At 41.3% G+C, this 13,143-nt stretch overlaps 1 protein-coding gene across 4 annotated transcripts in view; it reads left to right on the top strand.

The window, feature by feature from the left end:
* The first annotated feature begins 1,989 nt into the window (after positions 1–1,989).
* LARP1B (La ribonucleoprotein 1B) overlaps positions 1,990–13,143 on the top strand; it is a 130,106-nt gene continuing 118,952 nt past the window's right edge. For all 4 annotated transcript variants that reach the window (XM_060012968.1, XM_060012969.1, XM_060012970.1 and 1 more), the window contains exon 1: positions 1,990–2,623. In XM_060012968.1, the coding sequence (XP_059868951.1) occupies positions 2,110–2,623 (514 nt within the window). In that variant the 5' untranslated portion in view covers positions 1,990–2,109. The remainder of the gene's footprint in view (positions 2,624–13,143) is intronic.

Here is a 13,143-nt window from a genome sequence, read left to right on the forward strand (position 1 = left end):
TCACTTAAAAAAAAAAACCAAAACAGCAACAAACAAAACCACCAACCATAATTAGGTAGCCCATATGACTCTAACTTCAGGAACCATTCCAAATACCCTTTTTCTCAACTGAAGCCACGTCTTTAATCCACGTGTATTTAAATAGATGGTAAAATAGAAAGTGTTCTCTGAGTCATGTGGAGTCTGAATTTGTTGCCAGGCTTTTGTAAAAGAGTCAGGCATTACCTGGCGAGACTCCAAAAGGCTGATTCTAGCAGGAAGAGCACTTAGTTGGTAGTTAAAAACACAGGGCTTCACCAATAAGAGAGCTAGAAAAAATGGCGCCTCTCTGGGAATACACTTAGAGGTGGAAGCACAGTGGAAAACAAGAAAGGCTTTATTGTTTTTAGTTGTAATGTGCGAATAGTTTATTAGCCCTAGGAAAATAAGGAATTTATGCCTAGTACAACTTTTGAGTAAACAAAAAAAGAAAGTGTCTCGCGTTTAATGTGATTGAAGCAAGACTCATGGGAGGGGAGTCCTGTACACATTTGGCAGTCCTTAAAGGAAGCCAGGAGGGACCCATTGCCAAGTCCATACAAATGTCAGGTACAGATATTTTCAGGGGGTTGGGGGGGACGGTCCCTCAGGGAAAACTTTTTTCACCTAGGTGAACCCATTTTCGGCGACCTAGCATGGGAACAGAAACATTATTAACTCATAAATACACTCATATGAAACCAATATCACTCATCTGACTGCCAAGTAGAAAGCTCTCATTGCATTTTAAAAATCAAAATATATTTGTAACTTTTTAACATATATCCATTCCAGGAAAAAGTATTTGGAGCATGGTTAATTTGTAAACAAGTGTTCTCTACAAATTCAAAAACATGTGTATAAAGTAAACAACAAGGACCTACTGTATAGCACAGGGAAGTATATTCAGTATCTTGTAATAACCTATAATGGGAAAGAATCTGAAAAAGAATATATATATATGTATAACTGAATCACATTATAAAAAAAAGACACACAAAAAACCTCATAAAATTGTTTAAAAAGCCGGCGAAGTATTAACAATCTGTTTTACTCCATACGACTTTAGAAATACTTCAGATCGTGGTTGGGAATAGGGGCGGGGAAGTGCACTAATCCTAGTGCCGGGGCAAAGGTTTCATAACTTTACCTACAGATTACACTGTTTTTATTTTGGACGCGGCTCAATATTACAGGATGACCGCAGTGCCCCAAAGCGCCGGGGGAAACGTTTTCACGGGGAGACGCGACAGACGCAGGGGACAAGGTGGCTCGGTGGTGGTACCCAGGCCCATTCGGGAGCCGCCCAGCGTCGGTGGCCAAGATTACCCACCTCGCCAGGAGTCAACTGCACTTCAGGGCCTGGGGCAAAGCGACCCCACCGCCCGCCCCGAGCCACGTGCGCAGCACGCCCCGCCCCTCGCTCGCAGCCGGCGGAGCGAGGCGCGAGCCCGTCGCTCGGTGCGCGCCCCGCCCCTGCGCCCGCAGAGGGGGCCGCCGTAGCCCGCGAGCCGGGGAATCGCCCAGTTCGCTCTCCTTCCCTCTCGGCTGGCCGCTGGGGCGGGGCCAGCCCTCAAGCAGGGCGGCACCCTGGCGGGGTCGTCAGTCAACCACCGAGGGCGGCGGCCCGGCGAGGGCCGGAGCCGGTGAGCGGCCACGTCACGCTCCTCCGGGAGGCCCCGCCCCTGCTCCATCCTTTCGGACCGCCCCCTCCACGCCCCCGCCTCCGCCTCTGACCCCACGAGCAGTTACTGGCTCTGGGAGCGCGAGCCTACCTGACTCTGCTAGAGGTACTACAGCTTCGCGTTGCGGCGTTTGTGCCGCAGCCCGCGCCAAGTGAGGGCTCCCGGGCTTCGGCGCCCGGCGCGTGTTGGCAGGCTCGAGGCTCGCGCCGCTGACGCGGGTTGGGCCGGCGGGCGGTTAGCGCCCCGTTCGACGCCGGGAGCTCCGCGGCCTGAGCCGACGCGGGCGGCCGGGCTCTCGGGTTCTCTTCCCCAGGCCGGAGCCAGTCAGTGTCCCGGCGGAGAAACGGGCAGCCGGGCTCCCTGGCCCCGGGCCGCCCCCGGCTGGGGCGGCTGGGGCAGGGGGACGATGTCTGCTCGCGCCCGGGTGCCCGCCGCTCACCCTCCGGAGGAGCGGCCCGCGGTACCAGCTGAGAGGGAGTCGCTGTCGGCCGCGGCGAGCCGGCAAGCCGGGAAGCTGCCCCCGCCCGAACGGGAGGGCAAGGAGGCGGCGAGGGAGGAGAGGAACGCGCTCGCCACCCGCACGGGGGCGCGGGGAGAGCCTTTGCCGGCGCCCGTGCTGGGACACAGCGTGCCTCAGGCGGCCGTGTCCGTGAAGCCCCTGGCGCTGCACCTGGCGCACAAGGCGCGCGGGCCGGGGGGGCCCTTCGGCTGGGAGCCGCCGCCACCGCTGCCTCGGGACCCGCCGGCCGAGGACGCCCGGGAGGAGGAGGCGGAGGCGGCAGGCTCTGAGGAAAAGCTGCCGCCGTCGCCGCCGCCGCTGCCGCGGAAGGAGAATCCCTGGACCAAAAAGCCTCCCCAGCACCTGTCCCCCGCCGGGACGGGGCCGCCGCCGCTGCCCCTACTGGAAACCCTGGAGGCAGGTCTGTGGTTCCTCTGCGGTGGGCACCGGGAGGGTGTGTGCCGGGGCGACTCGCGTGGCGGCGATGCTGGCGGGGGGCTGGGGGAGGGGCAGGCCTCCGTTCCCTGTCAGTCGGAGGTGTTTCGTTCCAAGGTGTCATTCACTCTGCCTGTTTACATAAATGGACATCTGGGAAGGGAGCAGCAGGAAGAGGTGGGACCTCGGGTTCTCCTTGGCTGGTGGGGCACGGCGGGGGTCACGGAGCTGAGCCGCTCGGCGGGCACAGCCTCAGTTATGTCTTACCCCACGTGTTAGTGACATGGGACAGCTGACTTTAGGTAGGTGTTGCAGTTCATCCTATAGAAAAGTTTCTGTAGACTTTTTAAAAAGAGGTGAAGCCAGTCGGAGCAAGGGGGTTTATATGTTAAGTGGAAGAGCAATTGTGAATTTTTTATTGTGAAATAATTGGTAAGCTGAAAATTTCAGTGTTTTCAAAACCGTGCTAAGTAGTCATATTAAAAATGAGATGCTATACTGTAGTTGCTACTCAAAAGCTTTGAGTTTACGACTGTGGTGGAAACTGGTTGAAATGAAATAGGATAGTTGACGAGAGAGTGAATTGCACATTAGGTGAACGGTAGTCTTCTGACATTCAGTTAGCTCACCTCTCTAGGGGAGGTAAGATTATGCCACTGCATTTGAATGCTGACCAATGCAGTATGGCCCTTGGTGCTTTATTTTGGTTATAGCAACTGCAGTTTTTTTTTTTTTTTTAGTTTAAGTGGAAATACTAAATAAACCGAAGACAGAAACCAGTATCTCCTAGTTTTGCTTTCTAATTAAATTGTAGTAAATTAATTGAACTTTTCATATAGAAATTACAGCTGTTTACGTACAAGTCTTCACTCTTCTTAAAAATTAAAGGTTAACAGTGGAACAGGGAAAATTCAAGCATGTTTACAGGGTTGTGAGGCTCAAAAGAGATAAAGGAAATGGTTAAATATAAGGTGATTGTTATAGACACACGTATTGCAGGTATAGAGGTATAGTAACATTTCTTCCAAGGAACTCCAACAGAGTGAGATAAGTGGTAATTGGTTTGCACAGTAATACTCAAATCATTTTTTATAATGCTGTGGTACAGTATAACTTTATTTGAACAAAAGTTATTTTACAGCTGAGGTCTGATAAATGGTTTTTAAATCATCATTCTTGATAAATCTTAACAGTTGCAGAAAAAGCTGCTTAAAATTTTGCTCTGAATTTAATACTGCCACCAGTCTCTCCTAGCTGCAAAGATCTATTTGTTTACTAGTATTAATAACTGAAGAGAACAAAAATCTTAAAGGAAAATCTCTATAAAATTTAGCAAAGAGGGCTTCCCTGGTGGCGCAGTGGTTGAGAGTCCACCTGCCGATGCAGGGGACCACTGGGGTCCTTAATCTTTGTTGGAGATTAAGAACCAGGTGATTCTTGATGTATGGTGTGGTTCATGGGGTTTTTAATTTTGCTGATGTTTCTCTGTAGGCAACATTTCTGTTCTTGGAATCTATTCTGTGCCCTCAGGAATACGGTTCTTCATATGTGGAGTGCTAGAGGAACTTTACAGCCTCTCTGCAGTACTGACTCTATACTTCTACACAACTTCTATTAGTAATTGAATAACTTAGGTAACTTTCATAAGAGATTGTTGTGTAGAAATTCACAACTTAGGTTCTAGTCCAGATAGTGTTACTACCTAGCGAGTTGACTTTTGTGAAGATTTCTAGGCCTTGTAAATGAATGAAGTGGGTATATTTTCTTTCATTTCTTAATACCAGATTGCCTTCTATAACCTGGGTCTGCCGGCTTCCTATTTTCCTAAGCAAATTTGCAACCTCAAGAATAATGAAATGGGAGCAGAGGACCTTTAGGGTCCAGAGACCAGAGTAGGTGCAAACTAGGGGAGTGTTAAATTAGTACAATAATCTTATTAGTAGGAGGCCTATGTGATTTATCCTATAAACCAGGATGTTCATGAGAGGGAAAGAGGATATTAATTATGCTGTAATAACAGAATTAAACTATGTTTTTCCTAACCAAACCTGGATTTACTGTCACTCACTCAATGAGGTACAGGAATTCCATCCATAAAATTTCACCAGAAAGTTTATTACCAGAGATAGAAACATAGGAAATGTAGGGAAGTATTTAAGGACTTGTAATCATGAATTTTCTGTTAGAACCTGCAGTTCTGACTGAACTGCAGGTGAGGCATTCTTCAGACCTTGTGACACACTTTCCTCCACTTTTGGGATGATTTTGGCTTGTGTATTGCTGTTTCTGGTAATCCAGATAAGGTCCTCTTTTCAACCAAAGCCTGGCCCACAGGAGAGGCCTAGAATAGTGTCACTGCAGTTTTAAATTCCTGTCAGGAGACTGGAAAGAATTGTCCCCCAACCCTTGTTTAAAGTAGTTGTATTTATTTTGGAGACCTTTATTAAAATCACAGTATGGGATTTATGAATCACTTACCTGTACCCATGGTTACATTTTGCATATTAAAAATCAGTTTCTAATACAATTTTAATTCTTTTACACACAAAAACGATGTATAAAAATATTGATTTTGGGAGTTCCCTGGAGGCTTAGTGGTTAGGATTCGGTGCTTTCACTGCAGAGGCCCAGGTTCGATCCCTGGTCGGGGAACCATCCCGCATGCTGCGAGTTGCAGCCAAAATACAAAAAATAAAAATAAAATGATTTTTTTTCATCTTTTTCATCCTTAGTCTTCTTGACCCCATCAACCTTCTTTTCTCCAAGTGTGCTTTCCAGAAGCATCAAATAAGCTTACTGTAACTCTAATAACATTTTAATTGTTATGTAAATGATACATAAATATGTTCTTGTAAAAAAGGAACTTTTGATGTTCCCTTCAGAAAAAAGATAGTCATGTTACCAGTTTACTGAATATCCTTTCAGTCCTTTCTGTGAAATTACTTCCAAATATATTGTTTTGTATATGTGTTTAGAATATTTTTAAAGTTTTGGTAGATCTTTTATTTTTCTTCTTTACAACTAGTGAGTTTTTTATTCTTTAAATTAGGTATAATTAACATTAGTTTCAGGTGTGCAACATAATGATTTGAGATCTGTGTATACATATTGCGAAATGATCACCATAAGTTTAGTTAACTACCACCTACATACTTAGTTATAAAATAATTTTTTTCTTGTGATGAAGTTGATCCTTTTTAATCTAAACTTTAAAAAATTGCTGAGAAGTGGTCCATAAATATAACTGATGTAGTTAATTTAGCCATTTATGTATTGATCAACATCTTGGTTGTTACAAACATTTTTATGCATGCCTTTTATCCTAGAGAAAATACATATCTGATTTTCTCGAGGAGAGAAAAGTGGAATTGTTAGGTCACAGTGCATTTGTTGACAAGTTGCTCTTGAAAATGACTACTAATTGATACTCCCACTTTCAGAGTACGAGAAGTAAGTAGGTTTTTTTTACATGTTTTTCAAAAATTTTGTTTTATTTATTCTTTATACAGCAGGTTTTTATTAGTTATCTGTTTTACACATATTAGTGTGTATATGTCAATCCCGATCTCCCAATTCATCACACCACCACCCCCCCAACCCCCTGCCACTTTCCCCCCTTGGTGTCCGTACGTTTGTTCTCTACATCTGTGTCTCTATTTCTGCCCTGCAAACCGGTTTGTCTGTACCATTCCTCTGGGTTCCACATATATGCGTTAATATACGATATTTGTTTTTCTGACTTATTTCACTCTGTATGACAGTCTCTAGATCCATTCACGTCTCTACAAATGACCCAATTTCATTCCTTTTCATGGCTGAGTAATAATCCTTTGTATATATGTACCACATCTTCTTTATCCATTTGTCTGTCGATGGGTGTTTAGGTTGCTTCCATGACCTGGCTATTGTAAATAGTGCTGCATTGAACATTGGGGTGCATGTGTGTTGTTGAATTATGGTTTCCTCTGGGTATGTGCCCAGTTGAGGGATTGCTGGGTCATACGGTAGCTCTATTTTTAGTTTTTTAAGGAACCTCCATACTGTTCTCCATTGTGGCTGTATCAATTTACATTCCCACCAACAGTGCAAGAGTGTTAGCTTTTCTCCATACCCTCTCCAGCATTTGTTGTTTGTAGATTTTCTGATGATGCCCATTCTAACTGGGGTGAGGTGATACCTCATGGTAGTTTTGATTTGCATTTCTCTAATAATTAGTGATGTTGAGCACCTTTTCATGTGCTTCTTGGCCATCTGTATGTCTTCTGTGGAGAAATGTCTATTTAGGTCTTCTGCCCATTTTTGGATTGGGTTGTTTGTTTTTTTAATATTGAGCCGCATGAGCTGTTTATATATTTTGGAGATTAATCCTTTGTCTGTTTGTTGATTCGTTTGCAAATATTTTCTCCCATTCTGAGGGTTGTCTTTTCGTCTTGCTTGTAGTTTCCTTTGCTTTGCAAAAGCTTTTAAGTTTCATTAGGTCCCATTTCTTTATTTTTGTTTTTATTTCCATTACTCTAGGAGGTGGATCAAAAAAGATCTTGCTGTGATTTATGTCAAAGTGTGTTCTTCTTATGTTTTCCTGTAAGAGTTTTATAGTGTCTGGTCTTACATTTAGGTGTCTAATCCTTTTGAGTTTATTTTTGTTGATGGTGTTAAGGAGTGTTCTAATTTCATTCTTTTACATGTAGCTGTACAGTTTTCCCAGCACCACTTATTGAAAAGACTGTCTTTTCTCCATTGTATATGCTTGCCTCCTTTGTCATAGATTAGTTGACCATAGGTGTGTGGGTTTATCTCTGGGCTTTCTATCCTGTTCCATTGATCTATATTTCTGTTTTTGTGCCAGTACCATATTGTCTTGATTACTGTAGCTTTGTAGTACAGTCTGAAGTCAGGGAGTCTGATTCCTCCAGCTCTGTTTTTTTCCCTCAAGATTGCTTTGGCTATTCGGGGTCTTTTGTGTCTCCATACAAATTTTAAGGTTTTTTTGTTCTAGTTCTGTAAAAAATGCCACTGGTAATTTGATAGGGATTGCATTGAATCTGTAGATTGCTTTGGGTAATATAGTCATCTTCACGATATTAATTCTTCCAATCCAAGGACACGGTATATTTTTCCATTTGTTTGTGTCATCTTTGGTTTCTTTCATCAGTGTCTTACAGTTTTCTGAGTACAGGTCTTTTACCTCCTTAGGTAGGTTTATTCCTAGGTATTTTATTCTTTTTGTTGCAGTGGTGACTGGGATTGTTTCCTTAATTTATCTTTCTGATCTTTCGTTGTTAGTGTATAGGGATGCAAGAGATTTCTGTGCATTAATTTTGTATCCTGCAACTTTACCAAATTCACTGATTAGCTCTAGTAGTTTTCTGGTGGCATCTTTAAGATTCTCATTGTATAGTATCATGTCATCTGCAAACAGTGACAGTTTTACTTCTTCTTTTCCAATTTGTATTGTTTTTATTTCTTTTTCTCCTCTGATTGCCGTGACTAGGACTTCCAAAACTATGTTGAATAGTAGTGGCGAGAGTGGACATCCTTGTCTTGTTCCTGATCTTAGAGGAAATGCTTTCAGTTTTTCACCTTTGAGAATGATGTTTGCTGTTGTTCTGTCGTATATGGGCTTTATTATGTTGAGGTAGTTTCCCTTTATGCCCACTTTCTGGAGAGTTTTTTTCATAAATGGGTGTTGAATTTTGTCAAAAGCTTTTTCTGCATCTATTGAGATGATCATGTGGTTTTTCTTCTTCAAGTTGTTAATATGGTGTATCACATTGATTGATTGGCGTATACTGAAGAATCCCTGCATCCCTGGGATAAATCCCACTTGCTCATGGTGTATGATCCTTTTAATGTGTTGTTGGATTCTGTTTGCTAGTATTTTGTTGAGGATTTTTGCATCTATATTCATCAGTGATACTGGTTTGTAATTTTCTTTTTTTTTTTTTTTGTAGTATCTTTGCCTGGTTTCTTATCAGGGTGATGTTGGCCACGTAGAATGAGTTTGGGAGTGTTCCTTCCTCTGCAGTTTTTTGGAAGAGTTTGAGAAATATGGGTGTTAGCTCTTCTCTAAATGTTTGATAGAATTCACATGTGAAGCCATCTGGTCCTGGACTTTTGTTTGTTGGAAGATTTTTAATCACAGTTTCAATTTCATTACTTGTGATTGGTCTGTTCATATTTTCTATTTCTTCCTGGTTCAGTCTTGGAAGGTTATACCTTTCTAAGAATTTGTCCATTTCTTCCAGGTTGTCCATTTTATTGGCATAGAGTTACTTGTAGTAGTCTCTTAGGATGCTTTGTATTTTGGCAGTGTCTGTTGTAACTTCTCATTTTTCATTTCTAATTTTATTGATTTGAGTCCTCTCTTTCTTGATGAGTCTGGTTAAAGGTTTATCAATTTTGTTTATCTTCTCAAAGAACCAGCTTTTAGTTTTATTGATCTTTGCTATTGTTTTCTTTGTTTCTATTTCATTTATTTCTGCTCTGATCTTTATGATTTCTTTCCTTCTACTACCTTTGGGTTTTGTTTGTTCTTCTTTCTGTAGTTCCTTTAGGTGTAAGGTTAGATGGTTTATTTGAGACTTTTCTTGTTTCTTGAGGTAGGCTTGTATATCTATAAACTTCCCTCTTAGAACTGCTTTTGCTGCATCCCATAGGTTTTGGATCGTTGTGTTTTCGTTGTCATTTGTCTCTAGGTATTTTTTCTTTTCTTTTTTTTTTTTTCTCCCTACGGTATGCGGGCCTCTCACTGTGGCCTCTCCTGTCGCGGAGCACAGGCTCTGGATGCGCAGCCTCAGCGGCCATGGCTCACGGGCCCAGCCGCTCCGCGGCACGTGGGATCCTCCTGGACCGGGGCACAAACCCGTGTCCCCTGCATTGGTAGGTGGACTCTCAACCACTGCGCCACCAGGGAAGCCCTCTAGGTATTTTTTGATTTTCTTTTTGGTTTCTTCAGTGATCTCTTGGTTATTTACTAACATACTGTTTAGCCTCCATGTTTTTGTGTTTTTTATGTTTTTTTCCTTGTAATTGATTTCTAATCTTCTAGCGCTGTAGTCGGATAAGATGCTTCATATGATTTCAGTTTTCTTAAATTTACGGAGGCTTGATTTGTGACCCAAGATTTGTCCTATCCTGGAGAATGTTCCATGTGCACTAGAGGAGAAAGTGTAATATGCTGTTTTTTGGATGGAATGTCCTATAAATATCAATTAAATCTATCTGGTCTGTTGTGTCATTTAAAGCTTGCGTTTCCTTATTAATTTTCTGTCTGGATGATCCATTGCTGTAAGTGAGGTGTTAAAGTCCCCTACTATTATTGTCTTACTGTTGATTTCCTCTTTTATGGCTGTTAGCATTTACCTTATGTATTGTGGTGCTCCTATGTTGAGTGTATATATATTTATAATTCTTATATCTTCTTCTTGGATTGATCCCTTGATCATTATATAGTGTCCTTCCTTGTCTCTTGTAACATTCTTTATTTTAAAGTCTATTTTATCTGATATGAGTATTGCTACTCCCGCTTTCTTTTGATTTTCATTTACATGGAATATCTTTTTCCATTTCCTCACTTTCAGTCTGTCTGTGTCCCTAGGTCTGAAGTAGGTCTCTTGTAGACAGAATATATATGGGTCTTGTTTTTGTATCCATTCAGCAAGCCCGTGTCTTTCTGTTGGAACATTTAATCCATTCATGTTTAAGGTAATTATCGATATGTATGTTCCTATTACCGTTTTCTTAATTGTTATGGGTTTGTTTTTGTAGGTCCTTTTCTTCTCTTATGTTTCCCACTTAGAGAAGTGCCTTTTGCATTTGTTGTAGAGCTGGTGTGGTGGTGCTGAATTCTCTTAGCTTTTGCTTGTCTGTAAAGCTTTTGATTTCTCCATCAAATGGGAATGAGATCCTTGCCAGGTAGAGTAATCTTGGTTGTAGGTTCTTCCCTTTCATCACTTTAAATATATCGTGCCACTCCCTTCTGGTTTGTAGAGTTTCTGCTGAGAAATCAGCTGTTAACCTAATGGGAGTTCCCTTGTATGTTATTTGTCGTTTTTCCCTTGTTGCTTTCAATAATTTTTTTTTGTCTTTAATTTTTGTCAGTTTGATTACTATGTGTCTCGGTGTGTTTTTCCTTGGGTTTATCCTGTCTGGGACTCTGCTCTTCCTGGACTTGGGTGACTATTTCCTTTCCCATGTTAGGGAAGTTTTCGACTATAATCTCTTCAAATATTTTCTCAGGTCCTCTCTCTCTCTCTTTTCCTTCTGGGAGCCCTGTAATGTGAATGTTGTTGCGTTTAATATTGTCCCAAAGGTCTCAGGCTGTCTTCATTTCTTTTCATTCATTTTTGTTTATTCTCTTCCGTGGCAATGAATTCCACCATTCTGTCTTCCAGGTCACTTATCCATTCTTCTGCCTCAGTTATTCTGCTATTGATTCCTTCTAGTGTATTTTTCATTTCAGTTATTGTATTGTTCATCTCTGTTGGTTTGTTCTTTAATTCTTCTACGTGTTTGTTCTTTAATTCTTCTAGGTGTTTGTTAAACATTTCTTGCATCTTCTCGATCTTTGCCTCCATTCTTTTTCTGAGGTCTTGGATCATCTTCACTATCATCATTCTGAATTTTTTTTCTGGAAGGTTACGTATCGCCACTTCATTTAGTTGTTTTTCTGGGGTTTTATCTTGTTCCTTCATCTGGTACAAAGTCCTCTGCCTTTTCATTTTGTCTATCTTTCTGTGAATGGTTTTCCTTCCACAGGCTGAAGAATTGTAGTTCTTCTTGCCTCTGCTGTCTGCCCTCTGGTGGATGAGGTTATCTCGCTTTTTTTTACATTTTTTTAAGGCACTCATTTACTGTAGCAAAATGCCATTTTATGACATTTTCCCCTTAAATGTAATAAAACATGTGATTCATGACTGTCAGTGCGTTTTCTTAATTAAAGCTTTGCTAAAGATTATGGTCATGAGTAAAATTGCCCATCATACTGCAGTTTTTGTTTTCACTATCCAAGCTCTTAAAATGAATTCCTCGTCTATTAGGAATTGTTTCCTTATAGATTAAGATATTAGAATAATGTTCAAAGAAGTTGTATAGTGGCTTACTAGTGATGTTTGAAAAATGGATATGTGAAAATCACACACTTGTTCATGTATGGTTATATATACTTGGAGCCACTGGTAGCTTATATTTCTTAGGTTTCATCTGCCTGAAAAAACTTTTTTTAATTAAAATTTCTTTATATTTTAATTTTTAGGTTGGCTTTGTTTTTCAGTCTTAGGTTTTTTCTAATGATATGCTAGGAGGGCGGTTTCCTCCATTTTTGCTGGAACATGGGAAAATGAAAATATTGTTTTCTTTTTTTAGAATAAATTTATTTATTTTATTTTTGGCTGTGTTGGGTCTTTATTGCTGTGCACGGGCTTTATCTAGTTGGAGCGAGCGGGGGCTACTCTTCGTTTTGGTGCGCAGGCTTCTTATTGTGGTAGCTTCTCTTGTTGTGGAGCACGGGCTCTTAGGCCTGTGGGTTTCAGTAGTTGTGGCTAGCAGACTCTAGAGCCCAGGCTCAGTAGTTGCAGTGCATGGGCTTATTTGCTCTGCCAGGTGTGGGATATTCCCGGACTAGGGCTCGAACCCATGTCCCCTGCATTGGCAGGCGGATTCTTAACTACTGCACTACCAGGGAAGTCCTGAGGTCATTTATTTAAATACAGTTATCCGTAAACCTACAGTGAACATTTTTCTTTTTTTTGGTGGGGGGACCGTGCTGCTCAGCCTGCAGTATCTTAGCTCCCCAACCAGGGATTGCACCTGTGCCGACTGCAGTGGAAGCATGGGGTTGTAACCACTGGGCCTCCAGGAAAGTCCCTGCAGTGAACATCTCATACTGACATCATTGTACCTTGTGTTGATTACCAGATAATTTCGCAGAAATGCAATTGTTTCATTAAAAAGTATATACATTTTATTTTACTTTTTAAAAATTTTTAAATTTAAAAATTTAAATTTTTAAATTTTTAAAAATTTTATTGGATTATAGTTGATTTACAATGTGTGTTAGTTTCAGGTGTACAGCAGAGTGATTCAGTTATATATATACACATATATTCATTCTTTTTCAGATTCTTTTCTCATATAGGTTATCACAGAAGATTGAGTAGAGTTCCCTGTACTATACAGTACGTCCTTATTGGTTATCTATCTTATAAAAAAGTATATATATTTTATTGTTATTATTATTATTTTGGCCATGTGGCTTGAGGGATTTTAGTTTCCTGACCAGGTAATGAACCTGGGCCCTTGGCAGTGAGAACGTGAAGGCCTAACCACTGGACTGCCAAGAAATTCCCCAAAAAGTATATACGTTTTAAATGACAGATTACCCTTAAAAGATTCTACTGCTTAATACTCATTCCAACAGCATGAGAGAAATGTCCATTTATATAAGCTGATCAGTGCTTGGTATTCTCTGTTTTGTCAGAATGATAGGTGAAAACTGTTCTGTTTTAC

Source organism: Delphinus delphis, chromosome 5 (assembly GCF_949987515.2).
Source record: "Delphinus delphis chromosome 5, mDelDel1.2, whole genome shotgun sequence".
Lineage (NCBI taxonomy): Eukaryota > Metazoa > Chordata > Mammalia > Artiodactyla > Delphinidae > Delphinus > Delphinus delphis.